The sequence below is a fragment of the Aulonocara sp. 'chitande type north' Nkhata Bay genome, linkage group LG18 (genome assembly GCF_057382095.1).
Source record: "Aulonocara sp. 'chitande type north' Nkhata Bay isolate Kocher_YH1m ecotype deep benthic linkage group LG18, A_spYH_male_GT1.1, whole genome shotgun sequence".
Classification (NCBI taxonomy): Eukaryota; Metazoa; Chordata; class Actinopteri; order Cichliformes; family Cichlidae; genus Aulonocara; species Aulonocara sp. 'chitande type north' Nkhata Bay.
Window position 1 is genome coordinate 10093198 of NC_141361.1, and position 17273 is coordinate 10110470.

General features: G+C 36.2%; 2 protein-coding genes across 3 annotated transcripts; both read right to left on the bottom strand.

The window, feature by feature from the left end:
* Window positions 1-77: 77 nt before the first annotated feature.
* LOC147308005 (uncharacterized) lies at window positions 78-9501 on the bottom strand. Its single transcript, XM_086272931.1, has 6 exons — window positions 9368-9501; window positions 5121-5420; window positions 4758-5036; window positions 3905-3991; window positions 1935-1978; window positions 78-1719 (listed from the first exon to the last, which is right to left on the bottom strand). Exons 1-6 carry the CDS (start codon window positions 9420-9422, stop codon window positions 1486-1488), a joined length of 999 nt encoding a protein of 332 aa, XP_086129057.1. The 5' UTR covers window positions 9423-9501; the 3' UTR covers window positions 78-1485.
* Window positions 9502-10243: 742 nt separating this feature from the next.
* Window positions 10244-17273, bottom strand: LOC147308006 (uncharacterized). 2 transcript variants are annotated; one of them, XM_086271313.1, is made up of 5 exons: window positions 17035-17268; window positions 15272-15571; window positions 14921-15190; window positions 12256-12345; window positions 10244-10835 (listed from the first exon to the last, which is right to left on the bottom strand). In XM_086271313.1, coding segments are annotated over exons 1-5 (720 nt in total). In that variant the 5' UTR covers window positions 17093-17268; the 3' UTR covers window positions 10244-10833. The 2 variants fall into 2 exon arrangements, with proteins under 2 accessions (XP_086127439.1, XP_086127438.1); XM_086271312.1 differs by lacking the exon at window positions 10244-10835 and having other exon boundaries at window positions 11864-12345; window positions 17035-17273.

Sequence of the window (17273 nt, forward strand, 5' to 3'; positions counted from 1 at the left end):
ACAGACAATGACAGAAATCCTTTAAATAAGATGAGTTTTTCTTGACTTTTTTTTTGGTACAAGTATATTCTTGTAAAAGAGAAATAAAGAGAAACTCAGACTTCATGAAACAACTGACATCAGTATTGTAATATATCTCAGTTTGGCTGTTAAAAGGCCAAACATGTAATTCCAATATATTTGACAATAAAAACATTATCTTTAAATGATGAACATGGTATTTTTCACCACTAATCAGTTTCAAAATATTCTTCCGGATAAATTAATTGAAACATTTCTCATAATTTGTTCTTGTAAAACCTCTTCAAAAGCAAAACATGTTTTTTGTTAATGTCTACTTTACATTTGACTTTTACGAAAACAATTTAGTTCCCTGGTACAACAGCTAAATTAAAAAAGAAAAACATGAAGGCAATGAAAACCTTTTTTCTGTCTTATGTACTTTTAGCTTTGGGTGTATGTGTGTAATTCACTATGACCTTTGAGGACAAAGGCATTCAGTCTGAGTCGTAAAAAAGGAAGAGATCTGATCTTTTGGACATGTCATCTTTATCAAGAAACTAAATGTACCGACTGGCAGTAGCATGTACTCATGAGGGTAAATATGGGGAAACTCCATTAGACATGTGACATTTGGTCAGAACAACCAGACAGATTCTTATTATATACACTTATTTAGAATTTAATTTTGAAAATTCCAGTAGAAAAATGTTTAAGATTTCTTTGTATACCTCCAGACTTTATTCTTGTTTTGCTGACTTCCCATGCCTTTCTTTCTGTAATAAATATAAATTACAAAGAAAGTTTTTCTGTTGCAGCTGTTCCACAACAAACCTAAGGTGGCTGTTAACTAACAAAGTCTTCCTAATGAGGAATTGATTTAATACATTTCTCCATAAAGTTTAGATCAGGGATTTTGAACACATCTTACAGTGTTGGCCACATCCAGCCCACTTTGATAAGTGTGCCAAACCAATTCATTTTAGTTCATATAACGCCAAGGCAAAACAACTGAAATATATTCGACAGTCCAAAATTTATGCCCTCCTTCACATTTTTAAAAGCTCCCAGTGGGCTGGATTGGAGTCTTATATTTCACACCCCTGGTCTAGATCTATAAAAAGAAAACTTGAAATGTATTAACTTTAAGTATTATTTATAGCCTGCAACACATATAAAAAATTACAATAATTATTGATAAAGATTATATGCACTACATTATTCAGGAAAACTTCAAAAAACAAGAAAAAGAAAAAGAGATTCAAGCATATAGCTCTAAAAACAAAATATTGTACTTCACAGTAAGCCATCACCATCTAAAACACAAAAATATTACTACAAAAAAGGATAATGTTTGAAAACATTAAGAAAATATTCAGTTCATTTGTGTTTTAAACAGGTGATAAATGTGATCCAACATGTCCTCTGTGCCAACATTTTAGAAAAAAGAAAAGCAGAGTTCAAGTGTTCATAGTTCATATGTGTTTAGCCTTGTGAATTTATACTACTGATGTTCTCCAGCTCTGTTTGTTGGGCAGTGACTCTGGGCCTGGTGGGTCTGGTAACCTGAGCATACACCGTCTCTGGCTGTGGAATTTTTTTGGACTTTGTGGATTCTGTTTTAGGGTGAAACTCCACGAGGGCATAAGTAGATGTTGGGGAAAGACTCGAGGCATCTCCTGGAACATTCTCATTTCGAGTTTGGCCTGGAGGATATTCCTAGAAACAAATCCAAAGTGTTTTGTTAAAAAACAAACAAACTGGGTGGAGCAGTGAAGAAAGAAGATGGAGGTTGATTTTGGGCAGGCGCATAAAACTAGTGTGTTAGCTCATACGTAGACTCATTAAACTATTCTGAATTTGAAGTGAATTTAAAATAAAGCTGAATCAGACATTTTCTTTCTTTTTTCTCTTAAGAAAAAGTGTTCACTTACTTGAGCAGCCTCATACAGTTGATTTTCCTGGTTCCTTCGTTTACCTGCAAGCCAGTCACAGTAAATACAGATTTACTTACAGCACATATCTTCCACCAGAACGTCTAAATTCCTCGCTGGAAATAACATTGACTCCAGATCAGTTCATGTTAGCTACAGAGAACTAATACACCACTGTCCTGTTATCATACAGTGAACTGATCAGTCTGTAAATAAATTAAATAAAATCATCGATCTTTATTGGTCAAAATGAATTTCCATTTTTTTTTTAAATAACTTTCATCCTTAGAAAATATATTTACTGTTAATGCTTGGTGCTATTCTAGATGCAACAGTCTTAATGTCATGTATCTCTCCTATAATATTGGTGAAGAGATGAGGTTTAGTGGGTTTTCATGTATTATAATATTACTCATTACTGTAGTCACGAACAACAAACTGGTTAAGGGCCTGTAGTAACTGTGGTCCCTTCTTTTTCCACAGTTATGTCTCGGACATGTTAATAGAAGGCAGCAATTAACAACCAACAATTAATTATTTAAAAATATTTAAACTATTTAATGCTATTTAACCAGGTGGGATTAGCACTTCACATTTAAAGAAGAAAGGGATGGGCAAACTCTGACTCTGTTTGCTATCAGCCAAGCTACTCTCAGCATCAAAAGAATATTAATGAAGGCTGCATTACAACCTGCTAGCTGCAAAAAAAGTGAAAAAGTGAAAAAAGTGCAGCCTTACCTAATGTCCACCCTACTGTTACTCATTTTATATTAAGATTTAAAAATCTAGTTGGCATTGCTTTCAGAACTGCACATGGTTATTTGCAGCTAACAGGTTGTTAATGCTATCCATCAAACCTAACAGTCTGCGGTCTATGAACTAACCTCAGCTAACGCCAGCTAACAATGTTAGCTCGGTGGTGATTAACCTTCAGCGATAGTAATAAATCACACAGCTATAGTACATTCATGTAGTTGTAAAAAGCATGATAATATATCAAGTAATCCAAAGTATTCCGAATACGTTACTCTCATTGAGTAACTTAACAGAATACGTTACAAAATACATTTTTGGCCATGTATTCTGTAATCTATAGTGGAATACATTTTAAAAGTAATCTCCCCAGCACTGCCTGTGAATGTGCATTACTTACCTAACATTTTAAAGCAGTTGTATGTTTTAGTTCAAATGTAGCAGCAACTCGGTGCTTTATTTCTAATTTTATCTCCTCCAGCCTATATTGCCTTACTGAGGGACACCATTTTTTTAGACTCATTTTTGCTGTGAGGATCCACGAAGCTTTGAAGACAATTCATTCATGAAAGTAATCTAGACAGGATAATTTGGATACATAGATTTTAAACCTTACAGCTGATTTGATTGCTAATCTTTGCTCATTTGTTCATAAGTGTGAAATTGGGGGAAATTTGAGAACCAATGCGTCACCTAATTGAACACTTTTTGAAGAGGTGAGGTTAACTTAAACAGACATTCTGAATGAAAATTACATTCACATTTAAAACGCCTTACAAAGCAGATCCATACTATTGTACCAAATTTGGGCTTGACTTTCTTTGTCTTCATGGAGTATTTTTATGTATATTAAAATGGTAAATGGCCTGTACTTGTATAGCACCCTAAGGACCCTAAAGGCGCTTTACACAGCCAGTCATCCACCCATTCACACACTGGTGATGGGAGGCTACATTGTAGCCACAGCCACCCTGGGGCACACTGGCAGAGGCAAGGCTGCCGAGCACCGGCGCTGGTGAAGTGTCTTGCCCAAGGACACAACAACCGAGACCGGGGCTCGAACCGGCAACCTTCCGGTTACAAGGCGAACTCCCAACTCTTGAGCCACGATCGCCCCATTAAGTGCATACTTACATATTATATTAGATTTCAGTGTACTTAAAGTAACAACAATTCTTATTTGACTGTTTTTGCTGAAAAAACAAATTGCGACTCACGTTTTGCGACAATGCAAATGATGACAATGATGAAAATGAAACCACAGAGGCCACCAGCAGCTGCGATAATTATGTTTGCGCTTGAAACTGTAAAGAAAACAAAATATTACATCACAAACAATCTGACGAGAATCTGTCATTTTAAATTTGCAGTTATTTCAGTAATGGCAGAATCATCACACCAGAAGCACAAACACTTTGTGTTAAATCTCAAAAGGTTTTGGACTACCAATCAAAATTCACCAACCAAAGGTGATTAGATTTAGAAATTTTCATACACTTCTATGACTGTTAATGGAAAGCTGCAAATCCTTTTTAGATCTTCACCTTGGTTAACGGCATGTCTGTGGTGAGAATGACTGGACAGAAACCAGGAATTTACGAACTAGAATGGAAGACAGGACACACGGTGAGTGAGAGAGACTGAAACAAGGAACAGAGGGACACTCAGCTGACATAATCACAGATGAATGAGACAAGGGGAGCAAAACTGAACATTTAGCACACAGGAAACAGGACACAGGCTATAAAACAGCAAATGACCAACACTGAGACATGGATTAAGATATACAATACAAAGAAAGGTAAACAAACACAGATTTGGCTGAACTAGACAAAAAAAAAATACATGGGAAGGAAGACAAATCAGGGATGAAGAAACCAGACTGGTGTTTTCTAGTTTTTGAGAGTTTAATACCTTCTATTTCAACAGAAAAACACGAATAGGCCAATATAAAGCGATGAAGTCTTTAAAGATTGAAAATTAGTTTTACTTCTTTGTTCTGCTGCATAAACTCTTTAAATTGGTATGATTTAAATCAGTCATTCATGTCTTTACGGCCTTTAAACTTACCTGTCCTTGTCTCACAGTAAGGTTTAGTCTTACTGTCTGTCCAGCTGACTTTATTGCTGTGATTACAGATGATGAAGTCTCCATGCAGGTAAACAATTAAAGACGAATAATAATCTGGGGTTTTCAAACTGTTTTCTTCCACCTGAGAGCAGTTTTGGGCATCACATGTGAAAATGCTGCTGATTTGAGAATCCACTGTGCTGCAGGTCACAGTGAGGTTACAGGAGTCTGAACTGCCAGACACAGAGTCCACTGTCAGGTCAACTGGAGAAACTGCATCTGAAGAGTAACAGGCATAAAGAGATTTAAAACAGGTCTATGTTGTATCACCATTTCAAAAAGATAATGAAAAAAGAAACCTACCTTGGACTATGACCTTGTATTCAGCTACCTTTTGGTCTTCATTTCTAACCATGAATGCAGTATAATCTCCACTGTCATTGTGTTGCACATTCTTTAATAACAAAGAGTAATTTTGCCTGAAGAGCTCAGCCCTTCCTTCATATTTGTCAAACACAACTGGATCATTATTAAAACCACATTTAGCTATATTGTTAGTTTCATTAACTTTCCAGATCAAATCAGTTTTTATGTCTAGTACAACAGATCTCTCTACATCCAGGTGTAAGTCCTTTCCACGGAGGAGAAACACATGTCGGAGCCCTAAAAGAAAAACAACAAACCTGATGTCAGAATCATCTTATTAACATGCAACTGGAACTCCTTAAATTAAATACAGTAGATATTTTTTCAGAATTTTTTTCTTAACTATTTTTATTATTGTTTAGTCAACATAGTTACATCATCTGTTTATATTTATATGTTTATAATTAAAATTGTATTCAGCTGTAACAAAACACCCTTACATCAAAGATCTCTCATATTAATATAGATTTGTGTGTAACTGCCAAAATGTTTGATTGTGGTTTTTCCTACTCCCTTCCCCAACCTGACTTGCGATCACATGCAGCACATGCTATGCCACACATCTTCCTTCAGTCACTGGTTGTCTAGGTTTCAAAACATTTACAACAATAAAATGTGGGCTTTCTCGTGAAAATCCTATTGGAAATTATGGCTTCCACCCAACTTTAGATGGTGCACCTCTAATATCTAGAGTTGTCAACATTTATGAAACTAACCAAACTAACCAGATACTTTTTTGTTTCAGGAAGCTTCTCTGCTTCCCTCCATGAGAGGAAAAGGGAAGCTGCAACCCTCAAACCTGTACAGAATATGTCCAGCCAAATCAAAAATCACCAATGAAGGAATCAACCATTAAAAATGAAATGAAGACTGAGATAAAGTTATAAAACATTTTAAATCCTTACTCTTAGCCTTTCAGACCCTAAGTGTCTGCTTGAACATCAAACAGTATTTCTTGAAATGCTCTTATCTTTTTAAAAAATTATTATTTATCATTTGCATTTACAAAAATGAACTAGCGAGCACCGGGGACTTTTTTTCATTAAACTGGAAGTTTATCTGACAGTGCTGTGACTAAATTTAAAGAGGTGATTCAACTGTTATTTCCTTCAATAGACAAAAGCCCCACAGCTACTGAGCTGCTGATTTTCTTACATTTATCATTTGCTTATTTTTGTTTCAGTTCTTGCTGACATCCACAAATGTGTGCATTTTGGGCTTTTTTTTGGTAAGATACAACAAATACCTTTAATAGATTAAATAAAGATTAATGAAACTGAAATATTAGTAGAATTGCAAAATCTATCAATCATGTTCCTTAAGAAAAACAAAAAAGGCTGTGTTCATTCAGTTCACTCTTCTTTCACACTTTGATTCCAAACTTTGATCGTTTTGCTTTCTCTCCACATGTCAAAGTAACATTGGCCAGGAAGATCAAATTGTTCTCCCTTTTTTGTCATTTTGTCAACATATGTACTCAAACTGATCTAAAGGAATAACAGATAATGATAACTAAACTAGTGATGACTTCACAACATGTTTGAAATGGAAACTGCTGTCAAACTTAAAACTGTTCCTGTAGGTATTCATCATTCTATGTTTACAGTTTTATACAGTTTTATACTGTATTACTGTAATATTGTTCACATTTTCTCATTTAGGATCTAAAATTGCAGACCATCCACTGCTTGCATATGTCTGCAGTGATATATATATATATAGTGTCCATCAATTGTTTGTGTGTGTTCTTCTAACTCTGTTTTTTTAAGTTGAATGTTCATCTAAAACATATTTCACTCTCAAAGCATAAATGTTTGTACTCAGAAAGAGGAGGTAATAAAAATATTTTTCTCGGTAGAATAATTTTAGCATCCATGTAGTTCGTGACTGCTGACAGAATTAAATTAGAAAGTGAACACACTGGTGTTTATTTTTAGTTGGAGCTGAAGACATTGGAGTTTATCTCACAGCTATCAGAGTCTCATATGTGCTTCTTCATCTACTTGCAGTCTCACAGCTGTGACCACACACTTAACCACTTCTCAGTTGTAATATCAGCATTATATATTATTATGCAGCATTTCACATTTAACTTTGATCAGTAATCATGCTGTTTCTGTTGATTTTACTTTGTTGTAAGGAGTCATTCAGCATATGTGATCACCCATTTTATGACATACTGCTATATACTGTTGCTTCATACAGAAATAGTATTTTATCTGTTAGTTTTTGTCACAGTAAAACTAACTATAAGAGGAAGTTCAGTCAAGCTTGTACACAGATGACCAAAGAGAAACCCACAGTCTGTCTGCCTGATGTTTGCATTTGTGCTTGTAGCAGTTTGTAAAGGATTGTTGCAGGAGTGCAGTACAAAAACGTGGTACTCATGTAGCCGAGTTAATATTGTAGATGATTCTACTTGCTATGATTACCATAATTTCACAGCAATGAAGCTGCAGAAATGCATTGGTCTAATGTTTCCTTTTTTCAGAGGAAGTAAATAAATACAACTATCAATGTGAAGTTAAGTTCATCAGAGCATATCTGAGAGTACATGACCACTGGAAATTATAGAAACATTAAAGAGAAGACTTGCAAATGGTTTTAAAGCTCTGGGCCACCCCTGCCCTGCCTTTCTCCCCTGACTGCTCTTCCTGGGTCCCCTCTGCTGTCAGTTCTCACAGTTCTGGTGCTCCAGTTTCCTGCTAACTGTCCTCTTTTTGGCTTCCAGTTAAAAAAAAGAAAAAGCTTTGTGCCATGATGTCAGATTGTGGTAATCATGACACAGAATTGTATTGTCTTTTAACTTCTGGCTTTGAAATATATATTAAAAATATATATGTTTAATGAAATGTATAATTTGAATCATTTAAAAATATATACATTTGGTAGATTACGACACAGAGGTCTCTACACTGGCCCCTTTCTCCCTGCTCTCAAGCCAAGTAATTTCTTCTGAACTCAGCTGGGTATGGAGACTACAGTAGTTCCAAAGAAGTGGAACAAGCAGGCATTAGCCAGTTATAATGGGGAAGTATAAACAGAAAAGAGTGACGTGACCCTGACCTGGCACTCATGGAAATTTCCCTCTTACAGTCTTTTGTTCTTCAAAATCGTAATGAAAACATTGCATTTAAAAATAAACCTGTTGATCAGGGGTTCTGCCAAATGATGTCCAAATTATTCTAAAATGATTATATAATAAGTGGCTTATTCTAGTTCTAGCTCACAATTGCATATGGATAACACAAAGTTACGGGTGGAAACACAGACAGAGGGAGAGAAGTGATACTGACAAGAGGAAAGAAGAGGAAACCAAATTAAATAGATAGATGTCAGCAACTGACATCTGTGTGTGTGTGTGTGTGTGTGTGTGTGTGTGTGTGTGTGTGTGTGTGTGTGTGTGTGTGTGTGCGTGCGTGCGTGTGTGTTTGTGTGTGTGCGCATTCCTCTGTGTGTGTGTGTGTATGCCTATGTGACAGAGAGACACATTATCTTTTTACAACATGTGAACATGGCTGCTTCAGTTTTCGGTTTAATATCAGACACTTTTTGTGAATTTGTGTTCTACTGGTTTTGAGTGGAGTACAGTACTTCAGCGTTTATCAAAAAAAACATTAAGGGAATTTTGTTTATTTGCACTACATGGTTTGTTGAGTTACTGAAGAAGAAGTGGACTGATCCCTACCAAGACTAGCCTGGGACATGGAACGTCACCTCTCTGGTGAAAAAGGGGCCGGATAAAACTACATTTTAATTCAACTTCAGCCAAATTGATTTGGGAAAAGAATGTAAAAATAACACAAAGAAATCGAGCAGATAGTCAGCACTTACCAGCCCCATGTTACCATTATTCATAGTTCAGAAACATCGATGTTGAAAATCAGTCTGATTTTTCATTTGTTAATATGTCAAAAGCATACTTATTGCAATGTAATTATTGTAATTTCAATACCGATTTTCTTGCCTGGTATTCATTTTTCACTGTATTTATTTGACTTTCTTCCTCCCTGACAATTATTTATTATATGTCATTTGTTGTTTGCCTTTTACAAACAATTTAGTGCTATAGTACAAAACCAGATTCCAAAAAGCAAAGGAGACGAATCACTTTGACATATTAGTGTACAAAATAATACTAATAAAAATATAATAATAATCAGAGTGTAAAAATAAGTGTTTACCTTGTATTTCAAATGAAAGCAGCAAAAGAACTCCCCAAAATAAAATACGTGCCATCTTCACACCTTCTGTGAAAATCAGGAAGTGCAAACTTCCTCATTTAAGATTTTCAGCAGTGATGCACACAGCCTGTGTGGGTTGTCCCAAGACTAAAACCTCTATGTGACGACAGTGACATAAATACAAAGAATGACTCTCCTCTCTTCTGAGCTTTCTCTTTCATTGTCACTTTTTTGTTTTTTACATTGTATTCCTACTGTATAAATCTTTTACAGTAAAAGATTATAAATAAATGAAATGTTTCTACGTACCAAAATGTTCAACCTAATATTGGAAATGTTGAGTTTGATTCGGATCAACAGTAGTCTGCTTCACTTACACAGTTTCATATTTGTTAAATTAAGATATAGACTAAGCTGAAATTTGCTCCAGAAAGACTCAATCCCCATAGGTATGGTAAGAAATTTTAACAGTATTAGGATCACTTAAAGCAAAAACTTGAAATTGTGTGGATTATGGGGGGGAAGGAAAAAACATGATAAATTTCCAAGACAAAAATGTGCCAGACAGGCTGGTCTGAGCACTTCATAAACTGATGATCTACTAAGATTTTTCTACACACTTTGAGAAGTTTGATTAGACTGGTTAGTTAAATAACCATCCTTTACGACCAAGATATGCAAAAGCACATGTCTGAACACACAACACATCAAAACTTGAAGCAGATGGCTTACAGCTGCAGACCACACTGTTTGCCCTTCCTGTCAACTAAGAACAGGAAACAGAGGCTATAGTTTGCATGTGTTCACCAAAAAAAGATTAAAAATCATTCTAAGAACTGAGACAAAAGGGTCCAACACAGAAATGTCCAAGGTGTATTTAATAAATCGTGTGGTAAACTTGTGGTGACAGGATAATTTCTTTAGTGCATGTAACCATGTAAGTTTTAAAATGTTTTTTTTTTCACAGACTGTACATGAAATTCACCTTAGTCCACTGACATTACCTGATAAATGATACAAGAGTGTACTTACAGTACTTTTACTTTGAAGTTAAAATATACTGTTGTTGATTTGAGTATAAATAATGATACATTTGTTAGAACTGTAACCTTTTCAATAACAGTTGTTAGTGATAACGTAAAAAGTATTATTAGGTTTACACATGTCATTTCAATGCTACTACATAGGCTGCATTTTCCTGTCCTCCTCCTTTCTTGCTATCTAATGTGTATTCTTGTCCATCAACATCCCAGTGTTTATGACAAATCTATAAATATTTTATAGATATTGAACAAAGAATGTACAGTTTAAAAAAAACAAAGACCTCCCCCCCCAAAGAACAAAACAAGGCAAACAAAACCCAAATAAATAAAAAAACCCAATACATTTTGTTTTGTTTGAACTCATCCATCATCCTTCAGGGCACTCCTGAGAGAATCTGATTACAATATTTGTCCGGTGTGATTTTCTAGAAAAAAATCCAAAATATCATGTTAGATAAATATTATTGTCAAAATAATTTTATCATATATTGTACAATTATGCAAGAATTTTGTGGGCTCCTTTAGGTGGAATAGAATGAATACGAATTCTTGTAGTGGAAGTTACATAAAGTACAAATCAGCAGATGCTTCCGGGTAAGTGAGAAACTTAGTGAGTTACTGAGTGGCTGTATCTTATTATTAATATAGTTTACTTTATAAATAAAATCCATTGTGAACTACACATTACTGACTAAGAAGCCTACAGACACAACACTGTTGTGTCTGTAGGCTTCCATCAGTCTTATATTTTAATTCACAGTTCTTTTCTAGCTGAACACCCTTCTTATCTGTGAACTGTCATATGACTTACAAACACTTAGTTTGTCTGTCACTCCTCTAGCTTGCTCCTCTACAAATAGTTTTTTCAGAATTTCGTAGAACACAGTTCTCCTATTTTGTGCATTGGTCCTTGAATAACCTTCAAAATGTAACAAAGATTTCTGCAATGGAATAATACAGTTACTTCTCTTAAAGTGGAGATGAAAAACTATATGTATAGAGTCTGTATAAAATGAATAAAGTGTTTAAAGTTTATAGAACATATTTAACGCCATCTTCTGTCAGTACAGAACATTACAGTACAGCATCAGGTTGGTTGGTTGGTTGCGGTCAATAGACTTACATTATTATATGTTACCTTACTAATAACACAACCAATAACTCAGGGCAACATAACGAGACTAAAAATAGAAATCAGTTTAAGGAGGTCATTTCTGTACTGCCCCGTGCTGCAACTATGACTTCTGTGTTAACAAATCAAGGATATATTGCTTCTTGATGCATGCTCAATCATCCAGGTAATGAAAGTCTGAAATAAGTGGGCAGTCTCGTGAGAAACTGAAGATGTTACTTGGATGAATGACAAAACATTTCTCCCACATCCAGTTGAACAGAATCACCTTTTTGGGAAGGATATACTGCCCATTTTCACTCTTTGTCTCTTTACCGGAAAAACTTGGTGTAAACTAGCATTTATACATGTAGTCTTTCATGCCCACTTAAAGATGATCTTTGCATTATTTTCCTTGTTATTTTAATTCTTTTTTGATTTTTTTCGCAGAATTTTTCTATTTGCTTGTGTTTTCTGAAGTTGCACTGCATTTGACTTTTCTGGGCCACCACTGTTTCAAGTGACAACTGAATCTGTAAAACCTTATACCAAACAAATTTATACTGCTTTACCAAAACATAATTTCAGCTGCACTATAATCATTCTTATGGCATTGCAGAATCATACAAGGAATGCTTTTGTGCATGAAGTGTATGCTTTAATACAATGCTAGATTTCTGTGTATTTAGTGTAGATTCACTGTTGTTGCTGCTTAAAAACAGACTGGGACTTACATTTTGTGACAATGCAAAGGGCAATGAAGACAGACAAGAGAAAGAGACCAACTGAAGTTGAAATCTGAATTAGGGTGGCTCTACTGTGAACTGTAAAGAAACCAAAACATTGGGTTAGAAACGGTTAGAAACATTGTAATAACTGTACAATTATGTGTTAGGGTAGACTTGCTCTAAAAGCCCAAGCACTCAACTTTTGCAAATGTTGGTTTAAAACCTTTTGAGCTCTGTTAGAGTTTTTCAGTGGCTATTTCAGTGATTGTGATTTTTTTTCTAATAACAACTATTAAACAACATATCTACTGCTGTGCCAATTTACTACAACAAATTAGTGTCACAAACATTTGCATACACAAAATGGTATGTTTGCTTCTTCAGAGTGAGGGTAGACCATAATGGTAAATGCATGGTATTCAGGATCAGAACAGAATGTGAAAACTTTTTCAAATTCTTGAAAAATCGGTGGGTTATGGCTCGTGTAAAGGAAACACTATTTTAACTACACTACAGGGAGTGCAGAATTATTAGGCAAGTTGTATTTTTGAGGAATAATGTTATTATTGAACAACAACCATGTTCTCAATGAACCCAAAAAACTCATTAATATCAAAGCTGAATGTTTCTGGAAGTAGTTTTTAGTTTGTTTTTAGTTTTAGCTATTTTAGGGGGATATCTGTGTGTGCAGGTGACTATTACTGTGCATAATTATTAGGCAACTTAACAAAAAACAAATATATACCCATTTCAATCATTTATCTTTACCAGTGAAACCAATATAACATCTCCACATTCACAAATATACATTTCTGACATTCAAAAACAAAACAAAAACAAATCAGCGACCAATATAGCCACCTTTCTTTGCAAGGACACTCAAAAGCCTGCCATCCATGGATTCTGTCAGTGTTTTGATCTGTTCACCATCAACATTGCGTGCAGCAGCAACCACAGCCTCCCAGACATTGTTCAGAGAGGTGTACTGTTTTCCCTCCTTGTAAATCTCACATTTGATGATGGACCACAGGTTCTCAATGGGGTTCAGATCAGGTGAAAAAGGTGGCCATGTCATTAGTTTTTCTTCTTTTATACCCTTTCTTGCCAGCCACGCTGTGGAGTACTTGGACGCGTGTGATGGAGCATTGTCCTGCATGAAAATCATGTTTTTCTTGAAGGATGCAGACTTCTTCCTGTACCACTGCTTGAAGAAGGTGTCTTCCAGAAACTGGCAGTAGGACTGGGAGTTGAGCTTGACTCCATCCTCAACCCGAAAAGGCCCCACAAGCTCATCTTTGATGATACCAGCCCAAACCAGTACTCCACCTCCACCTTGCTGGCGTCTGAGTCGGACTGGAGCTCTCTGCCCTTTACCAATCCAGCCACGGGCCCATCCATCTGGCCCATCAAGACTCACTCTCATTTCATCAGTCCATAAAACCTTAGAAAAACCAGTCTTGAGATATTTCTCGGCCCAGTCTTGACGTTTCAGCTTGTGTGTCTTGTTCAGTGGTGGTCGTCTTTCAGCCTTTCTTACCTTGGCCATGTCTCTGAGTATTGCACACCTTGTGCTTTTGGGCACTCCAGTGATGTTGCAGCTCTGAAATATGGCCAAACTGGTGGCAAGTGGCATCTTGGCAGCTGCACGCTTGACTTTTCTCAGTTCCATCCATTCCATCCATTCGCTTCTGCTTATCCTTTTCAGGGTCACGGGGGGCGCTGGAGCCTATCCCAGCTGTCATAGGGCGAGAGGCAGGGTACACCCTGGACAGGTCGCCAGTCTGTCGCAGGGCCAACACACAGGGACAGACAACCATTCGCACTCACATTCATTCGCACATTCACACCTAGTGACAATTTGGATTATCCAATTAACCTATCCCCACAAGCTGCATGTCTTTGGACAGTGGGAGGAAGCCGGAGTACCCGGAGGGAATCCACGCAAACACGGGGAGAACATGCAAACTCCACACAGAAAGACCCCGGCCTGATGTTGGAATTGAACTCAGGACCTTCTTGCTGTGCAGCAACAGTGCTAACCACCGTGCCACCGTGCTGCCCTTTTCTCAGTTCATGGGCAGTTATTTTGCGCCTTGGTTTTTCCACACGCTTCTTGCGACCCTGTTGACTATTTTGAATGAAACGCTTGATTGTTCGATGATCACGCTTCAGAAGCTTTGCAATTTTGAGACTGCTGCATCCCTCTGCAAGATATCTCACTATTTTTGACTTTTATGAGCCTGTCAAGTCCTTCTTTTGACCCATTTTGCCAAAGGAAAGGACGTTGCCTAATAATTATGCACACCTGATATAGGGTGTTGATGTCATTAGACCACACCCCTTCTCATTACAGAGATGCACATCACCTAATATGCTTGATTGGTAATAGGCTTTCGAGCCTATACAGCTTGGAGTAGGACAACATGCATGAAGAGGATGATGTGGACAAAATACTCATTTGCCTAATAATTCTGCACTCCCTGTAGAATTCTTCACCAAACCAAACATGGGAGGTTTTGAGAATTTAACAGAAACCTTTTGTTTCACCTGGAAACAGATAAAATCCTTAGGATAAAAAAAATGCTTTTAGGTTTACAATTCTTTTTTCACTGAGCTGAATAATATATTAAAGTGGATTTATCATTCATATCATCATTGCTCTTATACTTACCTGTAATTGCCTTGCAGTCAAACTTGATCTTATTGTATTCCCAGCTAACTTGGTTGCTGTGATTACACAGGATAAAGTCTTGGTGGCGGTAGACAATGAAAGAGGATGAATAGTTTGTGGGTTTTTCTTTGACCTGAGAGCAGTTTTTGTCATCACATCTAAAAGAATGGTGGATGGATGAATCCACTGTGCTGCAGGTCACAGCAAGGACACAGGACTCTGAGCTGCCAGACACAGAGTCCACTGTCAGGTTAACTGGAGAAACTGCATCTGAAGAGGAACAGGCATGAAGAGATTTAAAACAGGTCTATGCCTGACCAATATTTCAAAAAGATTAAAAAAGAAACCTACCTTGGACTATGACCTTGTATTCAGCTACCTTTTGGTCTACATTGCTAACCATGAGTGCAGTGTAATCTCCACTGTCACTGTGTTGTACATTCTTTAATAGCAAAGAGTAATTTTGCCTGAAGAGCTCAGCCCTTCCTTCATATTTGTCAAACACAACTGGATCATTATTAAAAGCACATTTAGCTACATTGTTAGTTTTATTAAATTTCCAGATCAAATCTGTTTTTTTGTCTAGTACAACAGATCTCCCTATATCCAGATGTAAGTCCTTTCCATGCCGCACAAACACATATTGGAACTCTAAAAGAACAGAAATATAAAAAAAAAACAGAATTAAAAAAAGAACAACAACACAAATATCAGAATTATGTGCATAAAGCTACATATGGTCAAATGTAATTTAATGACAGAAGGTGATGTCAACTTAATATCACTAAAATAATGTGAAATAGCATTTAATTCACCTAAAACTATATCAGATTCACTTCTCTATATTCTCCTGCCCAATCTGAGAAGTGAAACGTGGAAAATGCCTCCAGTCAGTTGAGGTGGTGCCAAGCAAATTATATGGGCTTCATAGTAAGAAAACCTGCTCCCACTAAAAGGGATGGTTTCACTTTCACACTATTATACAGAGATGTGCTTAAATGTATTAAACTTCACAAAACATGACTATCCAGAGTTCTGAGCAGCAGGGAAAGATTTAGTCTGTTTGCTATTAGTTATTTAATATTACTTCCACAACTGTTCTGTCACATTGTCTCTCCAAAACCTTCAGTTGTGTTTTTGGGGAACTTCCTCATTATTTTAAATCAAACTTGTCCTGACATTTGGGATAGAAACAAAATATTTAAAATATTCCCAATTTTTATCTGATCACTTTTAAATAGTATTTAAATGTATAATAATGAACTATACAACACTGTGAGGAAAACAAATCTGTACACGTCCATCTAAAAATACTGAAACTAAATTTAAGGAAGTGATCCCTCTTCTTTTATTTTCGTCTGCGTCATGTACCAACATAATACAGAGCAACTACCTAAACGTCATTCTCTGTCATTTATCTTACTAACAGCACAACAACCTCACTGTATATGATGATGTGTACTGCAGATCCTCTGAAATGAGGATGAGACAAGGAAAATACAACTAAATTGAAGGCAAGCAAGTAACTTAATACTGGAACATCACAGGAACACTGACTTAACATACACACGGAACACAGAAAAGCAGGAAAACTGGGAATTAACTATAAGCAATAAGTGTTCTTGGGGAGACATGAACAAATTATGTCTTTTATGATTAAAACATTATGAAAGAAAAAAACACAACCTAAACAGAAATTAGCTTTATAATGCTGGGAAACAAAACATAAAATACATCTAGAAAACAAAACTCTTGACATATAATACTAAATTAAATTAAAATGTTGAACTTAAAAGAAATGCACCCAGGACTGTGACAAAACCACTTTTGTAACGGTTAGCCCAAACTTCCTAGTAGCTTACAGCGCTCTGGACTTTTTTTTTCAGAAATGCTCTCTCTCCATTTGATGTATTATGATGTGCCTGTCAGCTTATATAAAACATGTCAATACCTGTTTATTATTTATTTATATTACATTTACTTGACTTTCTTCCTCTCATTCCCTAATGACTTTATTTGCTGTACAAATTTTACAATATTCATTAGTGCTGAGGTAACACCTAGGTTTAAAGATAAATTGAGTTCATCCAGTTAGTATAAAAGTTGGTTCTTACCATTTACTTCACATGAACACAGCCATAAAAAAGCGCTAAAAAACACAATCCGCTCCATCTTCACACAGCTTCACAGCTTTGGTTTGAGAAAGCAGAAACACTCCCTGCACACGTGACAGTTTGATTCCAGTCAACTGAGTCATTTGCCAGAATGTACTTGTTAAGTTCCTTTTCTAATACCCTATTCCCACATCCTTCGCTCGCATCTCTGGTGAAAGGGACTGAGAAGAATCAAGTAC